At 46.0% G+C, this 13,354-nt stretch overlaps 1 protein-coding gene across 4 annotated transcripts in view; it reads left to right on the plus strand.

The window, feature by feature from the left end:
- Positions 1 to 13,354, plus strand: part of camsap2a (calmodulin regulated spectrin-associated protein family, member 2a) — a 213,574-nt gene that overhangs the window by 163,052 nt on the left and 37,168 nt on the right. For all 4 annotated transcript variants that reach the window (XM_069937939.1, XM_069937940.1, XM_069937941.1 and 1 more), the window contains exons 9-10: positions 303 to 385; positions 4,708 to 4,780. In XM_069937939.1, the coding sequence (XP_069794040.1) occupies positions 303 to 385; positions 4,708 to 4,780 (156 nt within the window). The remainder of the gene's footprint in view (positions 1 to 302; positions 386 to 4,707; positions 4,781 to 13,354) is intronic.

The raw sequence follows: 13,354 nt of genomic DNA on the forward strand, positions 1-13,354 counted from the left end.
TCAAGGTAGAGCAAGAACTTAAAATGTTGGTGCGCAGCATGGCCATGTTGTTGATTTGCATGCAGTACCAACAAATTCCCACTCCTTTAAGGAGCCAGTCACAGCATTGGGGTTGGTGACTGAGTTAGTAAGTTGGCAGGATACTTTATTATTTAATTATCATTTTGTCAGGCACAAATTTGCAGACTTGAGACAAGACTTGCTGCTGTTTTAGAATGTATAAAATGCAATGAATGAACTGAAAATGCTTTGCTTCTATCTAGACAATGCATGGTCTCATTTAGGAAAAATCTCTTTTTTAGCAATGCAAGTCCAACATTTTCACCATCACAGCCACTTCTACCCCTTCGACACACTCAACACCGGCCACATTCATCAGATTCAGGTACAGAGAACTGTTGTGCATTTGTGTGAAATAGTTTGTTTAGCCCTTGAACTTGATTCCATTATTGCAGGTTCTGAGTTCTGCAAATTAGAGGAACAACACCTAATATTCCGTCTGGGCACTCTCCAAACAGACTTCGACTTCTCCAGTTTCTGTTAGGTCCCTCCCCCAAGTCTCTCTTTCCCTATCCCTCTGCCTCCTTTCCTCCAGCTCCCTTCCCTCTCCATTCAAAGCTACCCCCGCCCCCATCATTTCTCAGCTTTTTATTTTTCGTTCCTCTTCGACCTCTTACTTGTAAGCCCGTGCTCCTCTCCTGGCCCTTCCTCCCTCCTCCCCACCTCCCCCCACTTTTGTATTCAGGCACTTGCCTGCTTTTTGCTTATACCTTGATGAAGGGCTCAGACCCAAAATGTTAGTTACCCTTTACTTCCTACAGATGCTGCATGACCTGATGAGTTTATTCAGCTCTTTTGCGTCTTGCCAATTGAGAACCCTTCTTCATTTGTTTTGAAATAAAAAAGAGGGAATCTTAAGTTTCATTCATGTATTATTAATGAAAATTTGAGGCTAAACTTGCAAGGAAGTCCAAGTGAGTGCTTAACAGAAGTATTGTGTTCATTTCTGACTGCATGATGCTTCAGGGAAGATTCCATGTCTTGGTGAGGATTCGGATATGGGAACAGGGACTGGTTGGATGGTTCGTTGTTGGAGGAGGCATAACATATTGTCATGTGTTGCAAGATTGATTTCCATGTTGTCACAGGAGAGGGAGGTGGTGGAAAAGCACTGGTCAAAAAACAAAACCAATAGCTGCATTTGCTGAAGATCAGGCAGCATCAGTGGGGAGAGAAAGAGTTCATATTTTACAATTATTAATCCTTAACTTTCCTTGAAACTGTAGAAACTAAACACAGAATAGATTACAGCTTTGCTGTTCAGATTGTGAGTGTGACCTTGAGTTATGTAATTCTGCATACTACACCTGACTTGTGTCCTTGGCCTATTAATGCTCCAACCCATCCTCAAGGAAAAGGATAGTAAGAGACAAAATTGATTCCCTAAAAGATCAGAGTGGTTGTCTGTGTGTGGAGCCCAACAAGATGGGGGAGATCTTAAACAGTTTTTTTGCATCAGTATTTACTCAGGAAAATGGCAGAGTGTATAAGGAAGGAAGGGAAACAAGCAGTAGTGGTATGGAACATACAGAAATTAAAGAGGAGGAGGTGCTTGCTGCCTTACACCACATAAAGGTAGCTAAATCCTCCGGGCCTGACATGATATTCCCTCAAACCTTGAAGGGAGACTAGTGTAGAAATTGCAGGGATCCTGGCAGAAATATTTAAAATGTCCTTAGCCACGGGTGAGGTGCAGGAGGATTGGAGGGTAGCTCATGTTGTTCTGTTGTTTAAAAAAGGCTCCAAAAGTAAACCGGGAAATTACAGGCCTGTGAGCCTGATGTCAGTGATATGCTTTCAATAATCACGTCAGACCAGAAGTTGTGATTAATAGGCTTTAATCACCATAAACTCCAAGCATGTCTAACATGTTGTTAGCCTGGTTCCAAGGCAGGTACTAAGGGAAGGGTTTGGGCATGACCACCTTTATGGGAATTCTGAGGGGAGGAGTCATAGGGAAGGGCCACCCCATACAGAACATTCATATTAGACAGCACTAACAGTTACACAGTGGTTCCACCACAGTCAGTAGTTGGAAATTATTGGAGGGTATTCTGAGAGATAGGATATATAGGTATTTGAACAGTCATGGGCTGATTAAGGATAGTCAGCATGGCTTTGTGCATGATTGGTCTTGTTTAACCAATCTTATAGAGTTATTTGAGGAGGTAATCAAGAAAGTAGATGAAGGAAAGGCTGTGGATGTTGTCTGCTTGACCTTTGTCAATGTCCCACATGGGAAGTTAGTTCAGAAAGTTCAGACACTAGATATCCATGGAGATGTTTTAAACTGGGTGTGAAATTGGCTGAATGGGAGAAGCCAGAGAATTGTAGTGGATGATTGCTTCTCAGACTGGAGCCCTGAGACTAGTGGTGTGTCTGAGGGATCAGGGACCATTGTTGTTTGTCATCCATATCAATGATCTGGATGATAATGTGGGAAATTGAATCGGTAAATTTGCTGATGACACTAAGATTGGAGGTGTTGTGGACTGTGAGGAAGACTTTCAAAGCTTGCAGAGGGATCTGGACTAACTGGAAAAATGGCCAGAAAATGGCAGATGGAATTTAATGCAACATATGTGAGGTGTTGCATTTTGGAAGGACAAATCAAGGTAGGACATACACAGTAAATGGTAGGGCACAGAGGAGTGTGGAGGAGCAAAGGGATCTGGGAATACAGATATCTAATTCCCTGAAAGTGGTGTCACAGGTAGACTAAGTTGTAAAGAAAGTTTTTGGCATCTTGGCCTTCTCAAATCAATGTATTGAGTACAGGAGTAGGGATGTTATGGTAAGGTTGTATAAGACATTGTTGAGGCCACAATTGGAGCATTGTGTGCATTTCTGGTCACCAAACTACAGGAAGGTTATTATTAAGATTGAAAGAGTGCAGAGAAGATTTACTAGGATATTGCTATGCCTTCAGGAGTTGAGTTACAGGGAAAGGTTAGGACTTTATTTCTTGGAGCGTAGAAGAATGAGGGGAAATTTGATGGAGGTTTACAAAATTATGAAGGGTATAGGCAGACTAAATGCAAGTAGACTCCACTTAAATTGGGAGAGATAAATACAAGAGGACATGGCTTTAGGATGAAAATGGAAAGGTTTAGAGGGAATATTATGGGGAATTTCTTCACTCAGAGAGTGGTGGGAGTGTGGAACGAGCTGCCATCTGAAGTTTTAAGAATAAATTGGATAGATAAGTGGATGGGAGAGGTCTGGAGGGTTATGGAATAGGTACAGGTCAGTGAGACTACCAGAATGTTTCAGCACAGACTAGAATGGTCAATGGTCTGTTTTCTGTGCTTTTGTGTTCTATATATCCTGACCTGTTGTCTATTTCAAGTATTTTCTGTTTTCTGAAAGGCATGGGTGTTCGAGAGAAGTTCACATAATGGATTATGAGCAGCTCAAATGTGATTGTGAATGGTGGGCAAAGAGGCTTGGATGAAAGAATCAGTAGAGCAGACGGCATGGTTTTCATAGCTGTTAGCGCAATGCTAATGCAGCGCCAGTAACCTGTGTTCGAATTAAGCATTGTCTGAAATGAGTTTGTGCATTCTCTCCATGTCTACGTGGATTTCCTCCAGGTGCTCTGGTTTCTTCCCACTCTTCAATAACATAGGGGCTTTGTCGGTCAATCTGGGTGGCACGGATTCATGGGCTGGAATGGCCTGTTACCATGCTGTCTGTCTAAATTTAAAATTAAAATTTAATTTAATTTGTCTGTGCAGAATTGTTAGGCTGCTTTGGAGTATTGATGCAGGGAATAATTGAGATTGTATGGGGAATTCAGCATGAGTTTGACAGCTAGAATTTCGAGGCTTTAGACATGTCGGGAGGCAATCAGAAATGTGATGGATGAGCTGAATATCTCCCTCATTACTAAATTAATTGAACTCTTCTGGACAAAACCAACACCAGAACTGATTGATGCTGCCTGGGCGCAGAAGGATAAAAAAATAAAAACTTCCTGTATTGTGACCAGAGAATTAAGAAGGATAAACTTTAAATTTATATTTGTAAAACACTGAAGTCTACAGACACCATCATTGAATTGAAAACACAATGCTGGAGAAACTCAGCTGGTCAAACAGTGTACATTAGGTTGCAAAGATAACAATACATAACTAACATTTCAGGCTTGAGCCCTTCATTAAGGTATATGTTTTAACTTTAAATTTACACTTGAGTTATTTTGGATTAAAATACAAGGCATATTACAAAAGCCCTGAAGTTACTCCTTCTTGGAATAATAAAAACATAGAAATGCTAGTTTTTCTATAATTCTTTAAACTTTTCAATTGCAAATTGGTATTTTTAAAAGTTGAAGATATTGGCTTTGCCTATGTAGTAAAGTTCTGATACCAGTTCTTCTATTGTTTTAACATCAGGGTCATTTACTGTTTCCTGTACTCACTTTAAAGGTGCTGCAGCCCTGGTTCCCCCTCTCCTTTCAAAAGCCTGAATCACTTGAAAATTTATGATATTTCTTTGTAATGTTTATTTAAAAATATGTATTGGTGTATTAATAAGATTAATATCCAAGAGTTGGTAAAATCTGCCAGTTTAACACTGAGCATATCAGCACATTTATCTTACGTTCAATTTCTAAAAAGAAATATTTAATTTTTCTTCTGTAAGGAATCATGCGTCGATCTACCTCCATGTCATATGTGGAGGGTTATGCTGGTACTTGGCCTGAAAAGAAACAAAGGTTAGTGACTTTTTCTGAAAGTCTTTGGCTTTTATCTTGTATGAAAATGATTCTGGAAGGGTTTTAACATGGTGGATGTCGGGACAATCTTTTCTCTGTGGATAATCTGGCACTTGGGGGTCTGTGATAGTACAGATCTATCACCAATGTACATAGTGTATATAGTTACTGTATCTAGACTGTGCTTACAGCGATTGGCTGAGAGCTAAGCCACACCTATTGTCTGGGCCTTAAAGGGTTGTGTCCCTAGCCAGGTCGGATCATTCCGGACTGGTCGGCCACCTGTGAAGAGCTCCGGTCTTTTGCTAATAAAAGCCTTGGTTTGGATCATCAAGTCTTTGGTTCTTTCGACGAGCTCTACAATTTTATTAGCAAAAAGAATTTTTTTTGAAAGGGATGGAGCGTTTAACTCGGCCAGAAAAACTTGATATCGACCCACAGTCAGCTACAGCCTTCAAAGCCTTTAACTTCTGGCTGCTGAACTTTGAAAACTTCCTGAGATTCATTGAGGTGGAGGAGGATAACCAGCGTCTAACAGCATTGCTGTCTATGGTGTCCTTGAGAGTCTACGAGAACATCCAGGATGAGACCACTTACACCGCAGCCATAAAGGTACTGAAAGAACTGTATAATCAACCGGTGAACAGAGTTCATGCCCGGCTCGTGCTTGCTTCGAGGAAGCAACAGCCCAGCGAGTCCAGCAGGGCATATTTACAAGTATTAAAGGCATTGGGCAAGGACTGTAACTGTGTGGACAAAACTGCTGCCGAGATCACAAATGATCTCGTCCAGGATGCCTATGTGGCCGGGCTCCGATCGAATGAAGTGAGGCTGCGCTTACTCGAACAAGGGGTAGAAAAACTAGAGGACGTGGCCCGGATTGCAATCACAATGGAGGATGCAGCTTTAAAGTCCACCGAGCTCTCTAGGGACTGGACCCCTCGTTCTAATGTGAGTAGAGTGCCCTTCTACCCAACCACCCCCCGAGATACTGACGGCCTGTCGGCTGCTGCTACCCTGCCCCGTGCGAACCCAAAATGTTATTTCTGCGAGAAGGACAAGCACAGCAGGTCCCAGTGCCCAGCAAGAAAAGCCAGGTGCCAGAAGTGCCTTAAAAAGGGCCATTTTGCTGCAGTCTGTAGGTCTAAAATGGCTGCCAGCAAACACAGTGCCTCGTGTGAAGCCCAATCACCACTATCCCATTCAAACTCTTCTTCCCCAGAGCTCTCGTCCAATGAGGGCTCCCCTGCACAGCAACGCCTGACGTCAAGGAGACGCCGAACCCGGAAGTGACAGCTCACCCTCGCAACCATGGTGTTGGCCCGCCTCTCGCCCCCGTGTGGAACACTCGACGCTACCTCCGCTGCTACCGCGTCCTTACCCCCCACCCCACATACCCAGAAAGCTCTCAAACGTTGCCTGGGCCTTTTCTCGTATTACGCCCAATTGGTCCAAAACTACGCCGACAAGGCGTGTCCTCTTATCAAGACCACCTCCTTTCCCTTCTCGACCGAAGCCACAGCGGCTTTCGATCGAATCAAATCCGACATCGCTGCTGCGACGCTGGACGCGATCGATGAGTCTGTCCCGTTTCAAGTCGAGAGCGATGCATCCGACTGCGCCCTGGCAGCCACCTTGAACCAGGCTGGTCAGCCTGTAGCCTTCTTCTCCAGAACCCTCCAGGGTCCGGAGAGTAGACACTCCTCGATCGAGAAGGAGGCCCAGGACATAGTTGAAGCGGTGCATCGTTGGAGACATTACCTCGCTGGGAGGCGCTTTACACTGTTGACTGATCAACGCGCGGTCTCCTTCATGTTCAGCAACACCCAGCGTGGTAAGATAAAAAACGACAAAATCGCCAGATGGAGAATCGAACTCTCCACCTTTAACTATGACATCCTGTACAGGCCTGGTAAGCTCAACGACCCGCCTGGCGCGCTCTCCAGGGGGACGTGCGCCAGCATACAGATGGACAGGCTACAGAAACTCCACGAGGCGCTCTTTCATCCAGGGGTCACTAGGTTTGCTCACTTTGTCAAGGCGCGCAACTTACCCTACACAGTCGAGGAGATCCGCTCCATGACTCGAGCCTGTTCAGTGTGCACTGAATGCAAGCCCCACTTCTTCCGACCGGATAACTCCCACGTTATCAAAGCCACCCGCCCCTTCGAGCATCTTAGCATAGACTTTAAGGGGCCCCTACCGTCGACCAACCGTAATACCTACATCCTTACAGCCATCGACGAGTACTCCCGCTTCCCATTCGCTGTGGCCTGCCCAGACACCACTGCCACCTCAGTGATACAGGCCCTTCACAGTATTTTCACCATCTTTGGGTACCCCAATTCCATCCACAGTGATAGGGGGTCCTCATTCATGAGCGCAGAGCTGCGACAGTACCTTCTGGAGTGTGGTATTGCTTCAAGCAGGACTACGAGCTATAACCCACGCGGTATCGGCCAGGTCGAGAGGGAGAATGCCACCATATGGAGAGCAGTTACACTGGCTCTCCGGTCTAAAGGTCTCCCCACCTCTCACTGGCAGGAGGTTCTCACTAGTGCCTTACACTCCATCCGCTCCCTCCTAAGTACTGCAACAAATGCCACCCCCCACGAAAGGATGTTCCTTTTCCCGAGGAAATCCGAATCAGGAACCACTGTACCGGCATGGCTCACTGTCCCTGGCCCCGTCCTTTTGCAATGCCACGTCCGGCACTCAAAGAATGACTCCTTGGTCGACCGAGTGACTCTACTCCACGCGAACTCACATTACGCCTACGTTGAGTTCCCAGACGGGCGGGAGGACACTGTTTCGGTGCGGGACCTAGCTCAGGACGCGGTAGACCCAGCAAACCCCCCCCCAACCCAACCTTCCCCAACTCTTTATTCTCCAGGCCCCGTGCCGCAACAGAAGGACCAACAGCACCCCAATGACCCGGGCCACCCTGCCGAAAACACGACTGGGGAATTGAGCGACGGAGCAGTCGCACCCGACGAGCCCGCTGGCGACACCACTCCAGCGACCCGAATCCGGCACCACGGCGGTCACGCCGGATGGTCAGACCCCCTGACCGCTACAGTCCTTGACCTACCCCTTCCTTTCATTCTCTCCCTCGTTTTTGTTTTTTTTCCCAGGGTCAGTTCTCCAAGAAGGGGTGAATGTGATAGTACAGATCTATCACCAATGTACATAGTGTATATAGTTACTGTATCTAGACTGTGCTTACAGCGATTGGCTGAGAGCTAAGCCACACCTATTGTCTGGGCCTTAAAGGGTTGTGTCCCTAGTCAGGTCGGATCATTCCGGACTGGTCGGCCACCTGTGAAGAGCTCCGGTCTTTTGCTAATAAAAGCCTTGGTTTGGATCAACAAGACTTTGGTTCTTTCGACGAGCTCTACAGGGTCAAAGTCTGAAAATAAAGGATCGGACACTTAAGATGGAGATAAGGTGAAATATTTTCCAAGGATCTGTAGAATTTAGAACAAGAACAGGCCCTTTGGCTCACAATATCTGCACCGACCCATCAGGGTCGCCAATGTGGCAACTGTGTCACAGTGCAAAATGAAGAATGAGAAAATGATCAGACATAGTCGAGTCGAGGTTCAGTAAAAGTCATTTACTCAAAGAGTCACCTGCAGCTTTTTAAAACCCCCTGCGTACCAAATGACGTCATTGTAATGTGTTGTTTGACGTCACTTGGAACCTCCTGAGCCGGTTTGATTAAGCTTCCAGTGAGCTGCTACAATACCAACTATAAATCATGGTGTCATGAAAAGCAGTGGAACCAGAACCTTTGAAGGTTTTTAAGGCCACAGCAGACAGGTGGAGGGAAAAGGTTACAGTGGATGGACAGGGTGTAGAGTGGAGGTTATGTATGAATCAGCCTTGCTTGAATGGTGGAACAAGCTCAAAGGGCTGAGGGTTCCACTGTTCCTCATTCATTTGATCTTTCTTTTTATTAAACATATTATAAGTAAACAATTCATGAGGAGAATAGAATACAGAATCAAATAGTAAATACAGAACATCAATATCTTGCAATGCATAATACAATGTATTAAATTTTAACATATTAAACAATATTATCCCTTTCTCCTTGCACTCAGAGACTTGTGTGGAGTACAAACGAGTTTTTAATAGCTTACTATCAATGGCCAGTAGAGACAATAGTCCTCAGATGAATCTGAGGTAAGGCAGGAAAACCAGGGTTTATATTTGGGTTGGTGAGTGAGGAGCCAGCCATCTGAACAATACATAGGCAGTTCACTGCATTCACCCCTTCCTTCAGAATTGAGCCTATAGGTGAAAAACGGAGACCACTCATTCAAAAAAAAACAATATTTTATAAATATTTACAAGTCTGTCAGGGGGGTCTGGTAATTCTGGTCAAGTGCCATAGAACTGGAGGACTTTGGGATTCCCAAACTTACTGGACCCCCTGTGGTACAGGGTCAGTGGGTCTCAAGGGCTCCGGCTCAGGTCGTGGGGTGAATTGGTCCACTTCCTGAGTGGTGTCCTCTGGGACCCTGAGTGGGGTATTCGGTAGTTTCTGGCACACATGAGGCATCGGACTCTCAGTTCTGACGGTGCCAGGTCTCTGATCGAGATGGTGTCCTCTCTGCCATCAGGGTATGCCACATAAGTGCACCCTCTCGATCAGAGAGTCTGTCTTGCTCCTCCTCACGTGCTTTCTCAGCAGAACTGGCCCTGTTGCCATCAGCCAAGAATTCCTTTGGAACGTAAACATAAGCTCATGAGGAGCTGCGTTGGTCGCTGTACAGAGGAGTGAACTTATAGAGTGGAGCGCCATTGGTAGAACTTCTTGTCAGCTTGAGTCTGGAAGACCTTTGGTCCAGAGAGCTAATTTCACAGCCTTCCATACAGTCATGTTCTCTTTTTCAACTTGTCCGTTCCCCCACGGATTGTAGCTAGTCATCCTGCTTGAGGCAATTCTCCTTAAGAGCAGGTATTGACATATGAGCCCCAGTCGCTATGGACATAGCTGGCATACCCGAACAGGATGAAAATAGAGTGCAAGGATGACTGTGGTGGTGGTCGTGTCTGGGCAGGGGATGGCGAACGGAAAATGTAAATACTCATCAATAACATTGAGAAAGTACTCAAAATTGACACTGAGTTGTTCGAAGGGGCAGGATGCCATTATCAGGTGCATTTTGTCAGGGGAGTAGAAGTGCAGCTTGCACTCCGCGCAGATCTGGCTCGACCTGGTCATTTCCCTGATGTCCTCAACGGAGTAGGCCAGGTTGTATGCCTTGATGAAATGACCCATGCGGGTGTTGCCTGGTTGGCAAAGGTCATCGCACAGTGACCGCAATTGTTCAGTGTGTGCAGAGGCACAGCTTCCTCTTGATAGGGCATCTGGAGGTTCATTGAGAGTACCTGGCCTGTAGAGAGTTCGATCCTCCACCAAGCCATCTTATCATTCTTTATTTTTCTTCTTTTTGCATTATTAAACATAACTGCCACTGATCGCTGGTCAGTGAGCAGTGTAAATGTTGGCCAGGTAATGCCTCCAGTGCCTGATGGCCTCTACAATGACTTGAGCCTCTTTCTCCACTGGTGGGTTCTGAAGCTGGTGGCCTTGATGGGTGTGGGAGGAAAAGCAACTGGCCTGCCCGCCTGTTTAAGGGTAACGGCCAGAACTATGTCAGAGGTATTGCTTTCCACCTGGAAGGGTGCGTTCTCAACCACCACATGCATGGTGGCCTTTGTGATGTAGCTCTAAACATAGTCGAAGGCTGCCTGAGCTTCAGTCGACAATGGAAAAGAAGTGAACTTTAAAGGGAACAGACCTTATCCGTGTAGTGAGGGACTCATTAGGCGTATTAGGAGAAGAATTCCAGACACCTCCTTAATGCTTTCATGGTCCTCCGGATCGAGAGGTCTAACAGGGGTTGCATTCAATCAGGGTCAGGGTCAATGACGCCATTCTCCACCACATAGCCCAGGATCACTGGACTTTTCATCCAGAACACACACTTATTGGAGTTGTACGTGAGGTTCAGGGCCTTGGCCGTCTGGAGAAACCTCTGGAGGTTGGCATCATGGACTTCCAGAGAGTGTCCACAAATGATGACGTTGTTGAGATAAAGGAAGGTGGCCTTCAGCCTGTACTCATCGACCATTTTGTCCATCTGTCTCTGGAAGACTGAGACCCCATTGGTGATACCAAAAGGGACCCTCCGGAACCGATAGAACCGTTCGTCTACCTCAAATGCTGTGTAGGGGTGGTCCTCAGAATGGATCGGTAAATGATGGCATGTAGCTTTCAGGTCAATGGTCAAATAGATTTCATTTACTATGTCTGAAATTCGAGGGAGGGGGTGCGCGTCCAGGAGTGTGAAATGATTAATTGTTTGGCTGGACTTTTCTTCCCCTTTCATGACCACCACCCAGGGCTCTCCATGGGCTGTTGCTAGGTTCAATTATGTTTTCTTTGAGCAGCCACCATGTCTCAGCTCTAATAAATTCCCGATTCCCTGCACTGTATCGCTTGCCTCGAGGTCGGTGCCACCTAGTCTGTCATCAGATAAAGATGGAGGGCGGCCATCTTGCCGTACCTCATGGTCGAACCATCTTGTCTGCCCGTGGGCCAAGAGAAGATAGTCAACATCAGCATGGGTTTCTAGAGCACTGGCATCGGTCATCCTGGATCAGGCAATACCTCAACAACTGAATAACTCGATGATGGAGGTGAGAGTAAATGGACATTTGACTGATTGCTTAGTAGACACTAGCTCCATGGAGAGCTTTATAAACTCTGCAACGGCTCTGCGGTACAACTTAAAAGTGTACCCAATGGATTATCATATTTTCCAAGCTTCGCACTTGCACTCTATGATGATCCAAGGGTATTGAATAGTACATCTAACTGTCCTTGCTGTTTTCCACCTGCATCTTGCTGCACCTCGTGGCGGGACCTGCCACCGGAGGAAGTGAAGCATCGGGGGAAGCCACGTCAGCCATCTTGCATTTTGCTGTAATGTCATTGAGGCTGGCACTTCAGGACTCGGGCACAGGTCGAACAATGATTTGGGGGTTGCACACGCAGTCACCCTCTTTGGATTCCCTTTAGCCCAGCGGACCTTCAACCAGTTCCCTCACTTACCACATCCAGCGCACACGGAGTCCTTCATGGGGCATCGGGCACAGGGTGCTGTGTCTATCCACAGAAGTAGCATTCCTGGTTGCACGTGATCGCAACGGTCAGAGCTGGGGCTGCGGGGGTCACAGGTGCCCCAAAAACCTGGACCTCTGAAAGGGCACCACTTTCCCCCGAGAGGTCATCAGCTCCCAGTTGGGCCTGCTCGAGTGCTTTCGCCAGCTCCAGAGTGATGGTCAAGTCTTTCTTTCCCAGCTCCAACAGTCGCTGCCTCACATACCTCGACCTCACTCCTGGCACAAGGGTGACCCGGGTTTGTTGTTCCTCTCTCATCCAGGCCGTGGCCGCTTTGTAGTGCCATTTTCTGGTCAGGGCCCACAGTTCTAGAATATAGTCATCCAGCAACTTACCCAGTCACTGCTATCATTGAGAGAGTCAGTGGCTCACCAGCACATCATTCTGAGGTCTCTTGTAATGGGCTTTCAAGCCTTCTATGACCAACTCTTAGGTAGCACAGTCTCTGATGATGTCATACCCTTTGGGGTTGACTTGAAAGAGAAATGCCGATCTCCGTAGACCATCCAAATTGAAGATGTCTTATGTGGCCATCAGATAGGACTGGAAGCACTCCAGCCAATAGGCGAATTCCTCCGGGGCCTCTGGGACAGAGCGTCGATCTAGAACATGCCTGGCTTCAGCAGGGCTTCCATCCCGATTCAAAGTTAAGCTATTAAAATTGTAATGCGACAAGAGAGGTGCACAAACACGCTTTTAATAGCTTATAATCAATGTCCGGTAGATACAATAGTCCTCAGGTGAATCTGAGGAAAAGTGGGAAAACCAAGGTTTATATTGGGGTAGGTGAGGGTGGAGCCAAGGGAGGAGCCAGCCATCTGAGCAACACACAGACAGTGAATTCCAGTTCACTGCACTCCTCAATTTGGAATATTCAAAAAAGAGGAAAATAAATTATTGTTAAAACCCCATCTAACCTACCAAAATAAATTTTTAAAAAACAGCAACAAAAAAAAAGGCTGGGCAATCTATACTGAGAGTTCACTAGAACAGATCCTCCTTGCCAATAAAAGACAACAGAAATCCAAAACAGTCCGGAAGGTAAAGTCAAAATACAAATTAAAATAGTTTATAAAAGGACATCAAGTCTCTTCAACTTCACAGTGCAACTTCTAATCTTTTCTAAACTTAAACATGACATAACTTGAGAGAACCATTGCATCAAAGTAGGTGAATTAGGATCTTTCCATTTAAATAAAATGGCTCTTCTGGCCCACATTGTAGTAAAGGCTACAACCTGATGTGCAGACATGGGAACTCGACCCACCTTTGGAACTATAATTCCAAAAATAGCAGTCGATGGATTAGGTTGCAATCTAATACCCAGTATAATTGGCAAAGTCTTAAAAATATCTGTCCAATACTTCTCCAGCCAA

Source organism: Narcine bancroftii, chromosome 5 (assembly GCF_036971445.1).
Source record: "Narcine bancroftii isolate sNarBan1 chromosome 5, sNarBan1.hap1, whole genome shotgun sequence".
Lineage (NCBI taxonomy): Eukaryota > Metazoa > Chordata > Chondrichthyes > Torpediniformes > Narcinidae > Narcine > Narcine bancroftii.